Source organism: Gopherus flavomarginatus, chromosome 5, assembly GCF_025201925.1.
Source record: "Gopherus flavomarginatus isolate rGopFla2 chromosome 5, rGopFla2.mat.asm, whole genome shotgun sequence".
Lineage (NCBI taxonomy): Eukaryota > Metazoa > Chordata > Testudines > Testudinidae > Gopherus > Gopherus flavomarginatus.
In genome coordinates this window covers 67,801,320-67,816,791 of record NC_066621.1, presented here as the reverse complement: position 1 = coordinate 67,816,791, position 15,472 = coordinate 67,801,320, and the positions used below count along the sequence as shown (strand labels likewise).

The following is a 15,472-nucleotide window of genomic DNA, read 5'->3' as shown; positions in this document are numbered from 1 at the left end:
AACTGACTTTCCCATGATCACATAGCTAGTCAGTGGTTCAGGAAAGAATAGAATGCCACTTCCTTCCACTCTGGACTAAGCTGCCTCTTTGTTAGTGAAGAATCTGTGCGAAGAATCTTTAATAGACTCAGGGTACGTCTACACTACGGGATTATTCCGATTTTACATAAACCGGTTTTGTAAAACAGATTGTATAAAGACAAGTGCATGCGGCCACACTAAGCACATTAATTCAGTGGAGTGCATCCATGGTCCAAGGCTAGCGTCGATTTCTGGAGCTTTGCACTGTGGGTAGCTATTCCGTAGCTATCCCATAGTTCCCGCAGTCTCCCCCGCCCCTTAGAATTCTCGGTTGAGATCCCAGTGCCTGATGGGGCAAAAATCATTGTTGCAGGTGGTTCTGGGTAAGTGTCATCACTCATTCCTTCGTCCAGGAAAGCAACGGCAGACAATCATTTCACGCCCTATTTCCCTGGATTGGTCTGGCAGACGTCAGCACGGCAACCATGGAGCCCGATCAGCTTTTTTTTATTATCACCGTATGTGTACTGGATGCAGCTGACAGAGGCGATACTGCAGCGCTACACAGCAGCATTCATTTGCTTTTGCATGATAGCAGAAATGGTTATCAGTCATTCTGTACCGTCTGCTGCTATCATGGGTGCCCCTGGCTGAGGTCGGCCGGGGGCGCAAAGGCAAAAATGGGAATGACTCCCCGAGTCAATCCCTCCTTTATGGTATCTAAAAATAGAGTCAGTCCTGCCTAGAATATGGGGCAAGTGTACTAGAGAACCAGTGTACCAGAGAACCAGAGAGCACAGCCGCTCCGTGTCAGATCCCGCAGAAATGATGAGCTGCATGCCATTCTAGGGGGGTGCCCCTGCAACAACCCCACCTGTTGCTTCCCTCCTCCCCAACCTTCCTGGGCTACCGTGGCAGTGTTCCCCCCATTTGTGTCATGAAGTTATAAAGAATGCAGGAATAAGAAACAGTGACTTGTTAATGAGATAAAATGAGGGGGAGGCAGCCTCCAGTTGCTATGATAGTCCAGGCAGTATAGAATCTTTTCTTTACACGTGAAAGGGAGGGGGCTGATAGAAGCTCAGCCCCCAGTTGCTATGATGAGGACGGTTACCAGCCGTTCTGTACCATCTACTGGGAATGACCGGGAGTCATTCCTATTTTTACCCAGGCGCCCCCCTCAGCCGGCCTCACCTGAGGCCAGCCAGGGGCACTCACGGGCAGATGATGGTACTGCAGCAATCAAGCATATTGTACCGTCTGCCACCGGGGAGGGAAGAGGAGCAGATACTGCTCTTTACTGCTGCAGCATCGCGTCTACCAGCAGCATTCAGTACACACAGGGTGACATTAAAAAAAGTCAAGAAACGATTTTTTTCCCTTTTCTTTCACGTGGGGTGGGGAGGGAGTAAATTGATGAGCTATACCCTGGACCCCGCCGGACAATGTGTTTGAACCTACAGGCATTGGGAGCTTAACCAAGAATGCAAATACTTTTCGGAGACTGCTGTGGACTGTGGGATAGCTGGAGTCCTCCTTACCCCCTCCCTCCCTCCATGAGTGTCCATTTGATTCTTTGGCTTTCTGTTACACTTGTTACGCAGCACTGTGTAGCCTGGAGATTTTTTTCAAATGCTTTGGCATTTCGTCTTCTGTAACGGAGCTCTGATAGAACAGATTCGTCTCCCCATACAGCAATCAGATCCAGTATCTCCCGTACGGTCCATGCTGGAGCTTTTTTTGGATTTGGGACTGCATCGCCACCCGTGCTGATTAGAGCTCCACACTGGGCAAACAGGAAATGCAATTCAAAAGTTCGCAGGGCTTTTCCTGTTTACCTGGCCAGTGCATCCGAGTTCGGATTGCTGTCCAGAGTGGTCACAGTGGTGCACTGTGGGATACTGCCCGGAGGCCAATACTGTTGATTTGCGGCCACGCTATGATATGGTAATACCGATTTCAGCGCTACTCCTCTCGTTGGGGACGAGTACAGAAACCGATTTAAAGAGCCTTTTATATCGATATAAAGGGCCTCGTAGTGTGGACGGGTGCGGCGTTAAATCGGTTTAATGCTGCTAAAATCAGTTTAAATGCGTAGTGTAGACCAGGCCTCAATGTAAAAAGGTGCATGACAGCTTTAAAGTTGTACTCTATTCGCTTTTCTAAGTAAACTTAAAGTAGTCACAATAACTGGCTTAATTTAAATGATTTGAACAATCAAGATGACTTTACTCAGAGGTTTTATATGAATATATTAGATTAGGACCTGGGTCTACTTTTTCAGTTACCAAATACATTTGGTTTGATAAGTGAGGCTTATATGCTTATTCCTTCTGTATTATGGTACTTTAAATGCAAAAGAAAATTACAGTATCAAAATGAAATTCTGAACTCAAATTTTATACAAACACCACCAAAATATAAGCAGCAAATAATAGTTACTGTATTAGACTAATAATTTTGATTTTCTTTCATTTTGAAATCTATTGTAAAAAGCAAGGATGTTAACCTTTGGAGTGTCTGCATTTATGGGACACTTGTTACATCAATGGAATTAGAACATTCAGAATGCTAACTTGCACAAAATAGGAAGTGAAAGTCAGGTATATAAAAAGTCATACTTAATCTATGTCACAGTTTTGTGCTAACAAAAAAGAATAAACTTACCTTGTACTGTATAAAATGGCTATTCATGTCCACCTTTTCCAAGTTTTGAAGTGTCTGGTGGTTTGTGCACTGGAAGTTGCCTGGAAATTCTGTACAAGCTTCCCAACTGAGAATAAAAAAAGTCATTACAAGATTCTTTATTGGGACTTTTTATTTAAAGAGTACTACTACAGCTTCTATATTTAAACTAAAGTTTACATATTTTCAGATATGTTAACTGTGTGTTAGCATATAATTAAGACTTATAAACAGTAAAAAAGTATAAGCAATGCTCAGTATAAGGTGTGCTAATTTAAATATTATAAATTATACACAGGCTTAAATCAAAGTTAAACCTAAAATCCAATGGACAACATTTTGACACTTTGGTCCCAGTCGTTTGGTCCAACCAAATTGTACTTGGTGCAAGGAACCCAAAGGGGTAGAGAAAAGATGGTTTTATACTACTTTTGCTCTCTCCTGATCAGAGGCATTCATGGACTAATTTGACCCCTCGTGCAACTTAAAGCAGTTCCAAGACTGCTCTTAATGATGGCAGGAGTAATGGTCATTTCAACACCTGGGAATCACTGTAGTACAGCAACACTCCAACCACATCCTATCTCTTAGTCACACTTCTAACACACCATCTACACTGTGAGCTGTACAGTGGGGGAAAGGAGGGTGATACTGACCCAACTTTGCTGGCTCGTTGCCTGAAGGGGAATCCTTGGTTGCCCTGATTGTTGGGAGTTTTGCCACTGACGTCAATGAGACCAAGATTTCACCCAATATTTTTAAAAAACACAATTTTTGTGTAGTAATGGGGAGTAGATTAACAGGAAAACAAAACTGTGTGCATTTTCCTTTTTAGGTCTTCCCTTTATTATATGAAAAGGAGATGTTACCCCGTACTGATATAAAATCAGAAATAAAATCTGCCCTGATCTACACATTTTTTAAGTCTACATGATTATATAAATGTTTGTGCTTATGTATTCAAACACTTTAGACATCCCACATATAAAAGTTGCTCATGTGCTGCAAGACTCCCTATTTCCCTGTCCCTCCTATCTCATCCAAGCAACAGTGGTTGTATAAAGGACAGCAGGATCTGGAAGCTACAGTGAAATGGAAGCTGTAGCTAGGGCCTCTCAGAGAAAGGCACCAATACTTACTCTGCAGAATCTTAACAATCCTGCAGTAGGCAGAAAGGTGGGCAATACCAACAGAAAATAAAAGAGGAACTAATTTGATAGGCTGCTATTGTTACAGAGTAGGGATTGGGAGGCAGGCTCCAGAATCAGTGGAGTGAAGTGCATTTTTGATTGTGACAGTCAGTTCTAATTAGAATTTTTAAATTGATATGCACATGTAATGGTGGAAATAAAGCTCTGATTCTGCAGACATTTAAGCACTTGAGTAGCCTTGATCATGTGAGTAACCTCTTTAACTGAATGGGACTACTCACATGCTTAATGTTATTTACTCATGTGCATAACTGTTTCCAGTAAAGAGGAGGCCTGGGATATGAAATTTACATAAAGTGTTGAAAAATGCACAAGCAGCTATTTAGCTGACTACTTTTATTTTCAGCATTTTAACATGTTAAAATGAAATGTTTCATAGGTAAATGTTTTAAAATGCATTTTAGCAAATGTAAAAGCAAAGTCTTTTATTTATATTTCAATAAGAGTACTGGAACTAAAATATATTAGTGACTCAACCAGGGGTAGATTAGGGTTTTGTGGGGTTCCTGAACCAGAGCAAGTGGGGGCCCCTTCCCGCCCCTTCTGCCTGCAGTCCCTCGTCCCCTGCCCCAGCACTCCTGATGGGAAAATGGGGTTGGGGTGCGGGGCTTGCCACACCCACCCAGCATTCCTGCTCGGGAGTGAAGGGAGCAGGGTCGGGGAGCGGGGGCTTGCCCCACTCCACCCGCCTGCCCATTGCTCCAGCCAGGGAATGGGGTCAGGGCGCATTGGCTTCCCTCACTTGCCCGGCACTCCAGCTGGAGAGCAGAGTCAGGGTGCATGGGCTTGTTTCACTCTACCTGACTGCCCAGTGCTCCAATTTCTGGAGCCCTGCAATTGATCAGGGCTCCATGGCACAAGGCCTGTTGGACCAGTGGGTCATCCTCCACTAGACTCAACATTTCTTTATTGAAATTACCCATTAAACTGTTGCAGAAAAAAACAGGGATAACAGCCCCCTACTTATTTTAGTCACAGCTTGTAAAAATTGAAGGATGAGGTATAATAAATTAATTTTAACAACTATTGTAACCTCATGAAGAGCTGATGATGAAGTACTGATGTGTTGTACTGTGCACTGAAATAATGTTACAAATTGTCACATTCATAGGAAGATTTGCAGACTAGCTTTTCAACATTTTAATCATCCTCTATATTTCTCCCTTTCTTTCTCTGTATTCTTGGGTTTAGGGTTTCAGAGAACTTTGAAAAAGCAGAAGTTAATATACTTGTCACATCCAGGCAGCAGATCAACGTTAGGATCCAGAAGAGTTTTATAAATAACTGTGATACCATCCTTTTCAGCTGCAGTCACTCTGTCAAAGGTCAAACTTAGAACACGGTTTAAGGGAGACCTGAAAAATGGAAATAAAATCAAAGCTAACCTTTCTGAAACAAAATCAAACAGCTTCAAAAACAATAATGAGTTTATACATACAAAGGCAGTGATCATAATGGAAATGCTGTTGAGAGAACGAAGACAGAAAACATTAAAACCCAATGCATTTTATATATCGGAAAGAACATGAGTAATCTAGTAGCCTTTAGGCTTTAGTCTTTAGTTCAGGTGCTTCCATCTCAGATACTAATTCTCTCCCCAGCCATCTTCTTGTCTCTATTAACCTATGGGTTATGGACAGCAACCAAATTGAATTTGTCTTGCAATATTAGCTCTTCTACTGGAATAAACAACAATTTGGGCAGAAGAAATAAGTATTATGATCAGCACCCAGGTAATCATCTAAGGATAAACGAAGAACACGGTTACTACTCTGAAACCTGAAAACTGCAGATTAATGTTCATGAACAATAACTAAATAATATAAATATATTTTGATAAAACAGACAAATTAGGTATTATTTTGTCAAAATACAATAATAAATACTAGTTTGTTTAATTGGCTGAACCTTAATGGGAAAAATCCAATGAGGTCTGTGATCAATAGATCAACCTTTAAACTGACGTATTCCTTTATTCGTCTCATAGTTGTAAGCAACGTTACACTAAAATCTAATAAAGCATGAATAACTTACATTTATACTCTTATTAGTAAAATTTCTTTAAAGGCACACAGTCAACTTTTAAAATCCTATTTCCATATTAATATTTTTACTTACAAGTAACAACTAGAATAGAAAAGTAAATTGAAATATACTGGAGATAAATATATTTTTGCTCTTTTTCTAATTTGTTAACTTTGTGCATTTGATAGCACTTTTGTATATTCATAGTTTCATTGTTTCCACTGTACAGTCAATCAATTTCCCATTGTTCATTTGGGTCTTTTACACAGCAACAAAGGAAAAAACATATTCAGATAATCAGAGATCCTAGCTAAGGGCCCTTGGTTTGTATGGTATTTTTTTTTTTTAACGTAAGAGGTATTCAGGGGGCAGGTCAAATTCACTAAAATGCTTTTATTTCATTTTGGTGAAATTAGCCAATTGTGAGTTGTCAATGTCACTTTAAACAAAGAAAACAGTAATATGCTGAACATCAATTCTAAAAATGTGCCAAAACACATAAAATGAAATGTATGCTATTTGCATACTCTCCTAGTCTGCTTCTGAGGGAAGCACAAGTTTGAGAAATTAGAAAAAGCAAAATTATTTTTAAAATATAAATTTCAATTGTTATTTATCATGTTGTAGTTTATTATCCATTGTTATTGAAATTATTAAATACTCTACTCCATTAACTTAAAGCTGGCAATTTGAAGATGTATAAAAGAATGGCTAAGAGAAGCCATTTTCTGGAACATTCTCTAAAAACAATGGTTGTATTTTCTGTTTACTCCAAGAATGACCCCAGTGACAAGTTATCAGTTTTGGGTGAAACAGTTATATACAGGAATTATTTGCACAGAAATTTAATCTGTCATAATACATAGGAAAAGTGAAATGTCATCAATAAACTACTCAATTACTTTTTCAGATCGTGCTGTACATCCAGAGACTTGCCATAAATCTGACATAACTCTGTTCCCAGCAGAGTAGAAGTGTAAAGAATTAGTATTAAAAGAAAAAATAGATTTGTTTGCTAAAGGAAAAAATAGAGAATTTGAATAGTATTCATCACAAGACTGTATTCTCACCTGCTGCTGAATATGATAAGTAAATATGAGCTCTATGCAAAACATTACATATGAAGTTTATATTATGTCTTGTATATTTTACAGTTTTCTGACTGCACAGCAAGTTTTATTATTACTATTAATAATATATTCTATGGCAGAGCCCAAAACCCCAGTCAGAATAGGAGTCTCATTGTGACGGTTCAAGCACAGATGTCAGAGAAGAAGATAAACAAACTGCTTCCTTGACAATAATCAATGGAAACAGTAAACTGTTTTAAATGCTTGTAAAATCATGCTAAAATAGCTCATTAAGTTTCAAAATATAAGCCCCCAGAAAATCTCATAATAAAAAAGTAAAACAGACTGAAGTATTGATAAATGACTACCCGATGAAGTGGGTTTTAACCAATGAAAGGTTATGCTCAAATAAAATTGTTAGTCTCTAAGGTGCCACAAGGATTCCTCATTTTTTTAATTCAATTATTGACTTCAATGTGAGTCTTCCTGGATGTGTCTCATAGTGTTTTACCAGTCTGAATACAAGAAATTCTTAGCCCAAATAGTTAGAAAATGCAGCCTGTGTTCTGTAGGATTCTAGAGAAATATCATGGCCTTGACTAGCTAAGAATTAGGAACCAGATCTGAAAAGATATTTAGATGATTAAAGATGTGGATAAGCATCTAATGGGACTCTCAAAAGCACCTAGGCACCTAACTCCCTTTGATATCAATGGAATTTAGCCCCTGAGCACTTCTGATAATCCTGTTATGCACCTAATTGCATCTTTAAGCACCTAAAATACCTTTAAAAATATGGCCCTATGTGACTTATTCTCATTTAAAATCAATATTTCACATAACGTTATTCATTGGATTATTCTAATTTTCTCTTTCTTCTTTATCACTTTGTCCATTTCAAAATAAAAAGATGATGTCACCATAGATTTAATTAAATTATTCACCTTTAATCTGATTCTAAGTAACTACAAAAGGTACTTACTAAACTATTCAATAATTGCTAGCACTTTGGAAGTTATCATTGATTTCAAGTATGCAGCTATATTCTAGTCACAATGTAATTAAATTGTCTTCAAGATTGCTAGTGATAAAACTCACAATATCTTTAGCAAGTATTCTGTAAATTATTTGGGCTCAAACATGTTTAAGTACTTTTTATTTAAAAATCTGTTGAAACCTGGAACAGATTTTCTGCAATGTGTTAAACATGTTGAACATTATCTTCAAATCAGTGTTCAAGGTATTCTTTACACTTTTGAATTTACAGTAAGTTTACTGCATTAACATCACAGCCTCTCACTACTTTGGCTTAGTTACGATCAAAATAATTCTCTAGCTCTTGTATTTTTCACAGGCTAATGAACAAAACTGGATTACTAAACACCATATATTTAAAATTCTCTTTCAGCATTTTATTGCTGTATTGATTTGCAATTACCAAAAATAATGATTGTTCAATTTTTCTGAACAAAAATTATCAAAAATGCTAAACTCAATTCTACCTGGTTATAGTTTAACCACAAGAAAGCATCAAATTATATTAATTTAATTGAGAAAGTAATCTTCAATTTCTAATACAATACAATAATGAGTTTAGGGTCCTTGACAACCAGTTTTAGACATGATCCCAGATGTGTCCTGTCAATACACATAATTTCAAAATAATTCAACAAGATCTCAACAGGCTAGCACAGCAGTGAATAAATTTGTAGTGCAGCCACTTTTTCCTCAGGAAATAAGATTTTTTCCTCTAGGAATTAACAAATCTAAAAACTTAAGCACTCCTCAAACATCTCCAGAAATTACTAGGAGATAACACAACCAAAGTATATCCCTTTTAAAAAACTTTGCTAGGCCAGTCTTTACAAGCTTTACCAATTTATCTTTCACTCTACCATCATTGGTGCTTAAGAGGTTAAGACTTGTGAAAACAGAGAGAGGTAGTGGGGAATCATGTTTTCTACTGCTTCATAAATCTTGCTTAAGATCCTTTTCAATTACCATCCATTTCTCCTTTAAAAAGGGACAAAAAAATAGAGGAGTGGAAGCAGGTCAGGGCAGTCTGTGACAATGACAGTGTGATGGGCTTGGACCCCCTGTGGTGTTTCCATCTGCTATCATTAAGGTGACTATTCAGACATGAAAAAATCCCTCTTGCTGTGCTGACAGGCAGACATCAAGAACTATGACAAGGCATTAAGACAGAAAGTCAGAGACAGAGATGTCATATTCCACAAACAATACTGCCTCAAACAAGACCTCTGAAATTTTCTTGAAATTTAAAATAAAAATAAAAGGGGTTTCACCTAGAGGTTATCAAACTTCCTCTTACATTAGTTTGACAACAAAAAGATTGCTGACTGTCACACAGATAAACATTTAGCTCTTACCTGTAATCTTTACCATAAGAAACCCAAATTTTTTGCTCATTCTTCAGTATAAGTGGGTTTTTAATTTCTTGTCCTTTCTCATCAAAAAGCCGGGCAGGAATAAGATTGAGGCCTGTTGGTTTGAAGTCTGCTGAATATTGTAGTTTTTCATAAATCATATGCAGCAGCTGGCAAGGACAAAGCAAACAAATAAAGAAACTAAAAATGTAAACATCTGTAATAAATTGTTTGTACTCCATAACAAACGAAGTCCAAACAAATGACAATTAAATTCATATAGAATGTTAAAAGAACTGTGAAATGACTGCAATGTTTATCTCAGTGTAAAATAACAAAATGAGCACAGGCTTTTAACCGGCAGGGGGTGCAACAGGATTATGATTGAGCTCTGACCCTTTGGCACAGAAACTGAAAGCAGATGTGACAGTTGTACAGAACAAGCATTTAGCTTCTACATATTATAATAGGTCTCTTTATAAAGGTTATGTTTTTCCTGCTCACATTTGGAGCTACATTTTGCTCATGTTTTTACTAAGCTTGTTCAAGTTTTAGGATGACTGCTCTCCACCCTCCTGCCAAACCATAGGTGATCAATAGCTAAACAATAATATTGCAAGCCTCATTTAACAATTTCTGTACTGTGTCTGTTAACTTGCCCCTGCCAGAATAGCCATAATTAGCACCTCTGTGAATATAAGATTTTTATGTATTGCATTGTTTCTTTTTCAGAAGTTGGTTCTCATCTCCATTTCTGAACTTTATTTGATTTTACATGACTGCACTTCGGTCTTCATTTCTGCTGTGTAGTCAGGGCCTTTCCAAATTGCCATACCTTCAAGCTCAGTTCTGCGGCAAGCATTACTGGACTGCAAATTCTATGGGCAATTTGCCATTTCATGGCACAGTGATGGTTCCCCATAATATTGTAGTCACTTCATTCCACTCCCTCTTCCTTTTATCACTCTGCCTACAGAAGAGCACTTACCCTGCACAGGCACTCACATTCTGTGTTCCTTGCCAGCTCCTGCCATTAAACACAACGTAGAATTGCTCCTTTAGCACCTATTGGAGACACTAAAGATGCACGCTCATTATGGAGGCAGGCAGGGGAAGCCAGAGCATGAGATAAAAGTTCTCAGTAACTGCTTATTCTTAATGCCAAATTATGCATTTAAGCACTTCTTAACTTGTTTTTTTTAATATAAGTGACTTGTAGCTGAAATATTGACCTGTCTGCCAGTTATCCTTAGGTACACATGAAATAAGCATCCAAAGATTGATTCTTATTTACACTGAAACTCCTTTTACATAGCTCTGGCACTGTAAAGAGGTCTTAATGTGGGAATAAATTATATTTACACTTAATTTAAGGCCTCTCTACACTGCCACAGGAATGTAATGGGTTTTTAGTGTTAATGAGAATAAGGTCTTTAAAGTTTATTATATTTAACGTCTGTCTGCTGTTTTAACATAAAAGTTTAAAGTTATTCACAGAACTACAGAAAGTGCAGTCTCCTCTGCAAAAATTCATAGGATTCATGAACTGAATGCAGTGGGGGCATTGAAGGCCTGGTCTACACTACGCGTTTAAACAGAATTTAGTAGCGTTAAACCGATTTAACCGTCCACACAACGAGGCCCTTTATATCAATATAAAGGGCTCTTTAAATCAGTTTCTGTACTCCTCCCTGACGAGAGGAGTAGCGCTGAAATCAGTATTGCCATGTCAGATTAGGGTTAGTGCAGCCGCAAATCGATGGTATTGGCCTCCAGGCGTATCTCACAGTGCACCACTGTGACCACTCTGGAAAGCAATCTGAACTCGGATGCACTGGCCAGGTAAACAGGAAAAGCCCCACGAACTTTTGAATTTCATTTCCTGTTTGCCCAGCGTGGAGCTCTGATCAGCACAGGTGGCGATGCAGTCCCAAATCCAAAAAAAGCTCCAGCATGGACACTGGATCTGATTGCTGTATGGGGAGACAAATCTGTTCTATCAGAGCTCCGTTACAGAAGACGAAATGCCAAAGCAGTTGAAAAAATTCTCCAGGCTATGATACAGAGTCCACAGCACAGTGCTGTGTGACAAACGTAACAGAAAGCCAAAGAATCAAATGGACGCTCATGGAGGGAGGGAGGGGGTACCAAGGACTCCAGCTATCCCACAGTCCCCGCAGTCTCCGAAAAGCATTTGCATTCTTGGCTGAGCTCCCAATGCCTGTAGGGTCAAACACATTGTCCGGGGTGGTTCAGGGCATATCTTGTCAATTTACCCCTCTCTCCCGCCCATGAAAGAAAAGGGAAAAAAATCGTTTGACCTTTTTCAATGTCACCATATGTCTACCGCATGCTGCCGGTAGACGCGGTGCTGCGGCACTGAACAGCAGCATCCTCTCCCGTCCGTTCCCCGGTGGCAGACGGTACAGTACAGAAGGACTGGTAGCTGTCGTCATCATCCTGTGAGTGCTCCTGGTTGGCCTCAGGTGAGGTCGGCCGGGGGCTCCTGGGTAAAAATAGGAATGACTCCCAGTCATTCCTGGCAGATGGTACAGAACGGCTGGTAACTGTCTTCATCATAGAAACTGGAGGCTGAGCTCCATCAGCTCCCCGCCCTTTCCTGTCTAAAGAAAAGATTCTGTACTGCCTGGACTATCATAGCAGCAGGATGCTGGGCTCCTCTCCCCCGTACCGTTTAATGTCCTGCCTGGACTATCATAGCAGCTGGAGGCTGCCTCCCCCTCATTTTATCTCACTAACAAGTCACTGTTTCTTATTCCTGCATTCTTTATTACTTCATCACACAAATGGGGGGACACTGCAACGGTAGCCCAGGAGGGTTGGGGGAGGAGGGAAGCAAAGGCTGGGGTTGTTGCAGGGGTACCCCCTAGAATGGCATGCAGCTCATCATTTCTGCGGGATCTGACATGGAGCAGCTGTGCTCTCTGGTACACTGGTTCTCTAGTACGCTTGCCCCATATTCTAGGCAGGACTGACTATTTTTAGATACAACATAAAGGAGGGAATGACCCGGGGAGTCATTCTCATTTTCATCTTTGCGCCCTTGGCTGACCTCAGTGAAGGCCAGCTAGGAGCATCCATGACAGCAGCAGATGGTACAGAACAACTGATAACCGTCATCTCATCGCCAATTTACAATGGCATGGCAGATGGTACAGAACGACTGATAACCGTCTCTGCTATCTTGCAAAGGCAAATGAATGCTGCTGTGTAGTGCTGCAGTACCGCCTCTGTCAGCAGCATCCAGTACACATACGGTGACAGTGACAAAAGGCAAAATGGGCTCCATGCTTGCCATACTATGGCGTCTGCCAGGGCAACCCAGGGAAAAAGGACGCGAAATGATTGTCTACCGTTGCTTTCACGGAGGAAGGAATGAGTGACGACATTTACCCAGAATCACCCGTGACACTGTTTTTGCACCATCATGCATTGGGATCTCAACTCAGAATTCCAATGGGCGGGGGAGACTGCGGGAACTATGGGATAGCTACGGGATAGCTACCCACAGTGCAACGCTCCAGAAATCGACGCTAACCTCGGTACATGGACGCACACCGCTGAATTTTTGTGCTTTGTGTTGCCGCATGCACTCAACTTCATACAATCTGTTTTACAAAACCGGTTTATGTAAAATCGGAATAATCCTGTAGTGTAGACGTACCCAAAGTCTACAGCATTTAAGCCAGCTATTCTTCTAAGAGAAGATGCTGCTCTATTAAGAGCAATTTGGAGTGGTCTCTGGTTGTGCTGGAGATGTGAACATTGAGTACACATAATTTAACATGACAAAATGCTTGGACATTGGCATGGACACTTTGCCTTAAATGTAGATACAAAGCCTGTGTGTACAGATACTGCAAGTCTCCTAGCACAGAAATAAATTGCAGTGTAGACGGTGAGAAGAGTAAAGACAGACCTCCACACAGGAGGCAGGATAAATGAGATGAGGGAAGCCACATGATACATATAACATGGAAACATACCCTCTCGCCATGCAATGTTGTGCTCTGGGCACATGCCTAAACTGCCACTGTGTTATAGGGACACCACACTGGACCCTTATTAATGCAGCAACTGCACTGGAACCCAACAAAGTTAATAGAAATGTTATTTAACCACCCAAATTGGAATTTTAGAGATGCAGGATGGAAGGTGAAAAAAAAACCTCATACAGCAGTTTACCAATTTTGCACGGGAAAAATCCTTTTCAGATTCCAAACAAAATTCGGGGATCAGCCTAGTTCCCAACATTATAAGTTATCAAGCTCACCAGATAAGGAAAGGGTGAAGGGGATGGGTTTGGAACAGAGTCCAAAATGGCTTCTCGAATCCCCTCCCTCCCACCACCAGGCAAGACATAATCAGATGACCCATCATGGCCTACTGGCCAATGGCAGCAGAAGTGGGCAGAACTGTCTCCATTACCTGGATGCCATGTGCCAGAGAGGGAAGGTGGTGGGACTAAGAGAGGGTGGAGGGAAAGAAGAAAGAAGTGGCACCTTTCCCCTCATCTATATACACATGCTGCAGGCCATCAGGAGCGGGAGGAACAGAGGTGAAAGTAGGCGGTTACGGTCAGGTACAGCGTACTGGCAAGAGCCGGTATGCTGTGCCGGCCCGGCCTGGCTTCCCCAGGCTGGAGATTTAAAGGGCCCATGGCTTCCTGCAGTGGCCAGAGCGCAGAGCAATTTAAATCACCTCCTAAGCCTCACTGCCAGAGCCCTGGGGTAGCAGCAGCAGGGCTCCCGAAGCGATTTAAAGGGCCTGAGGCCCCAGTGGGGCTCGGGGGCGCTTTAAAGGGTCTGGGACTCCCTGCAGCGATTGAAGCCCTGAGCCCTTTAAATCACAGCCTGAGCCCAGCTGCTGGAGCCCCGGGGTAGTGGCAGCAGGGCTCTGCCGGCCATTTAAAGGTCCCAGAGCTCTGCTGCAGTAGCAGCAGCCAGAGCCCCTGGGGCTTTGCAGGTGGTAGCTCCGGGGGTAATTTAGAGGCTCTGGGGCTCTTAGCCACAGCCTCGGGGCCTTTAAATCTTGATTTAAAGGCTCCACCTCTTTCAGTTGAGGTCACACCTCTTCCGGTTTAGGCCATGCCCCTGCTCAGGACTCCGGCATACCAGTAAGTCCTTTAACTTACTTTCACCTCTAGGGAGGAAGAACGAGGGGATCAGGTGTAGTACCGCTTAATCTGCTCATGCTTGAGCCCTCCCCCTTCCTGCCCACCTGATGAGGGCAGAGGAGAGTGTCCTCATTGTCTTGGGCCCATCAAAGACACACCCTGGCTAGTGAGTGACAATGGTTATTATAGTACACTTGGTTTTGTTACTGTACTACTATATATATATATATATATATATATATATATATATATATATATATATATATATATATAGTATTACAGTAACATACATATATATATATTATGCGGATCATTTTGATGTTCACATTTATCTATTTTAATTGTAAACCCACATTTTTCTGATATAATGCAAAAGTCCTACAGTGTTCCTATACTACAGTATTGGTAATATTAATATAAAACAAAGTAGATTGTTTAATTTCTAAAAGAATTAAATTAATTCTCCCTAACTGCAGGCATAGAATCTTGATCACTTGGTTGTTCCTAGGGATCACTATCCTCAGAAAAGTAAGTGTGACATGAAGGGAAATGTGTGGTTAAAGGGATTGTTAATGGAATATTGCATTTTAATATCTAGTCCAAAAACTTGTTTAACTATTTGTTTCCATTCAATCATTTGCTTTCACTCCAGATGGATAGCAACAAAAAAACTATCACAAATTTTACCAATTTATCATGAAAGTGTTTTAAAAGAATTGACTGAGGTGCTCCCAAACATTGATATTGATTTTTAACAAATCTTAGAATGCTGGGAAAATACCAGAAGACTAATCTAATGTGCTAATAATTTTATAAGAGTAAATGGGATGATTAGGGTAACTATCAGGAAGTTAGCCTGACACTGGATCCTGGTAAGAATCATGGAAAGACTGATATGAGATACTAAAAGTGAAGAATTAAAGAATGGGAGCATAA

The 15,472-nt window shown here is 40.5% G+C and overlaps 1 protein-coding gene across 10 annotated transcripts in view; it reads right to left on the bottom strand.

Moving 5' to 3' along the window:
• Positions 1-15,472, bottom strand: part of DCDC1 (doublecortin domain containing 1) — a 414,877-nt gene that overhangs the window by 201,691 nt on the left and 197,714 nt on the right. For all 10 annotated transcript variants that reach the window (XR_007774648.1, XR_007774649.1, XM_050954983.1 and 7 more), the window contains 3 exons: positions 9,403-9,569; positions 5,147-5,272; positions 2,689-2,794 (listed from right to left, as the gene is read on the bottom strand). Coding sequence is in view for 8 of the 10 variants with exons in the window: in XM_050954983.1 (XP_050810940.1) it covers positions 2,689-2,794; positions 5,147-5,272; positions 9,403-9,569 (399 nt within the window). In the remaining 2 variants the exon portion in view is untranslated. The remainder of the gene's footprint in view (positions 1-2,688; positions 2,795-5,146; positions 5,273-9,402; positions 9,570-15,472) is intronic.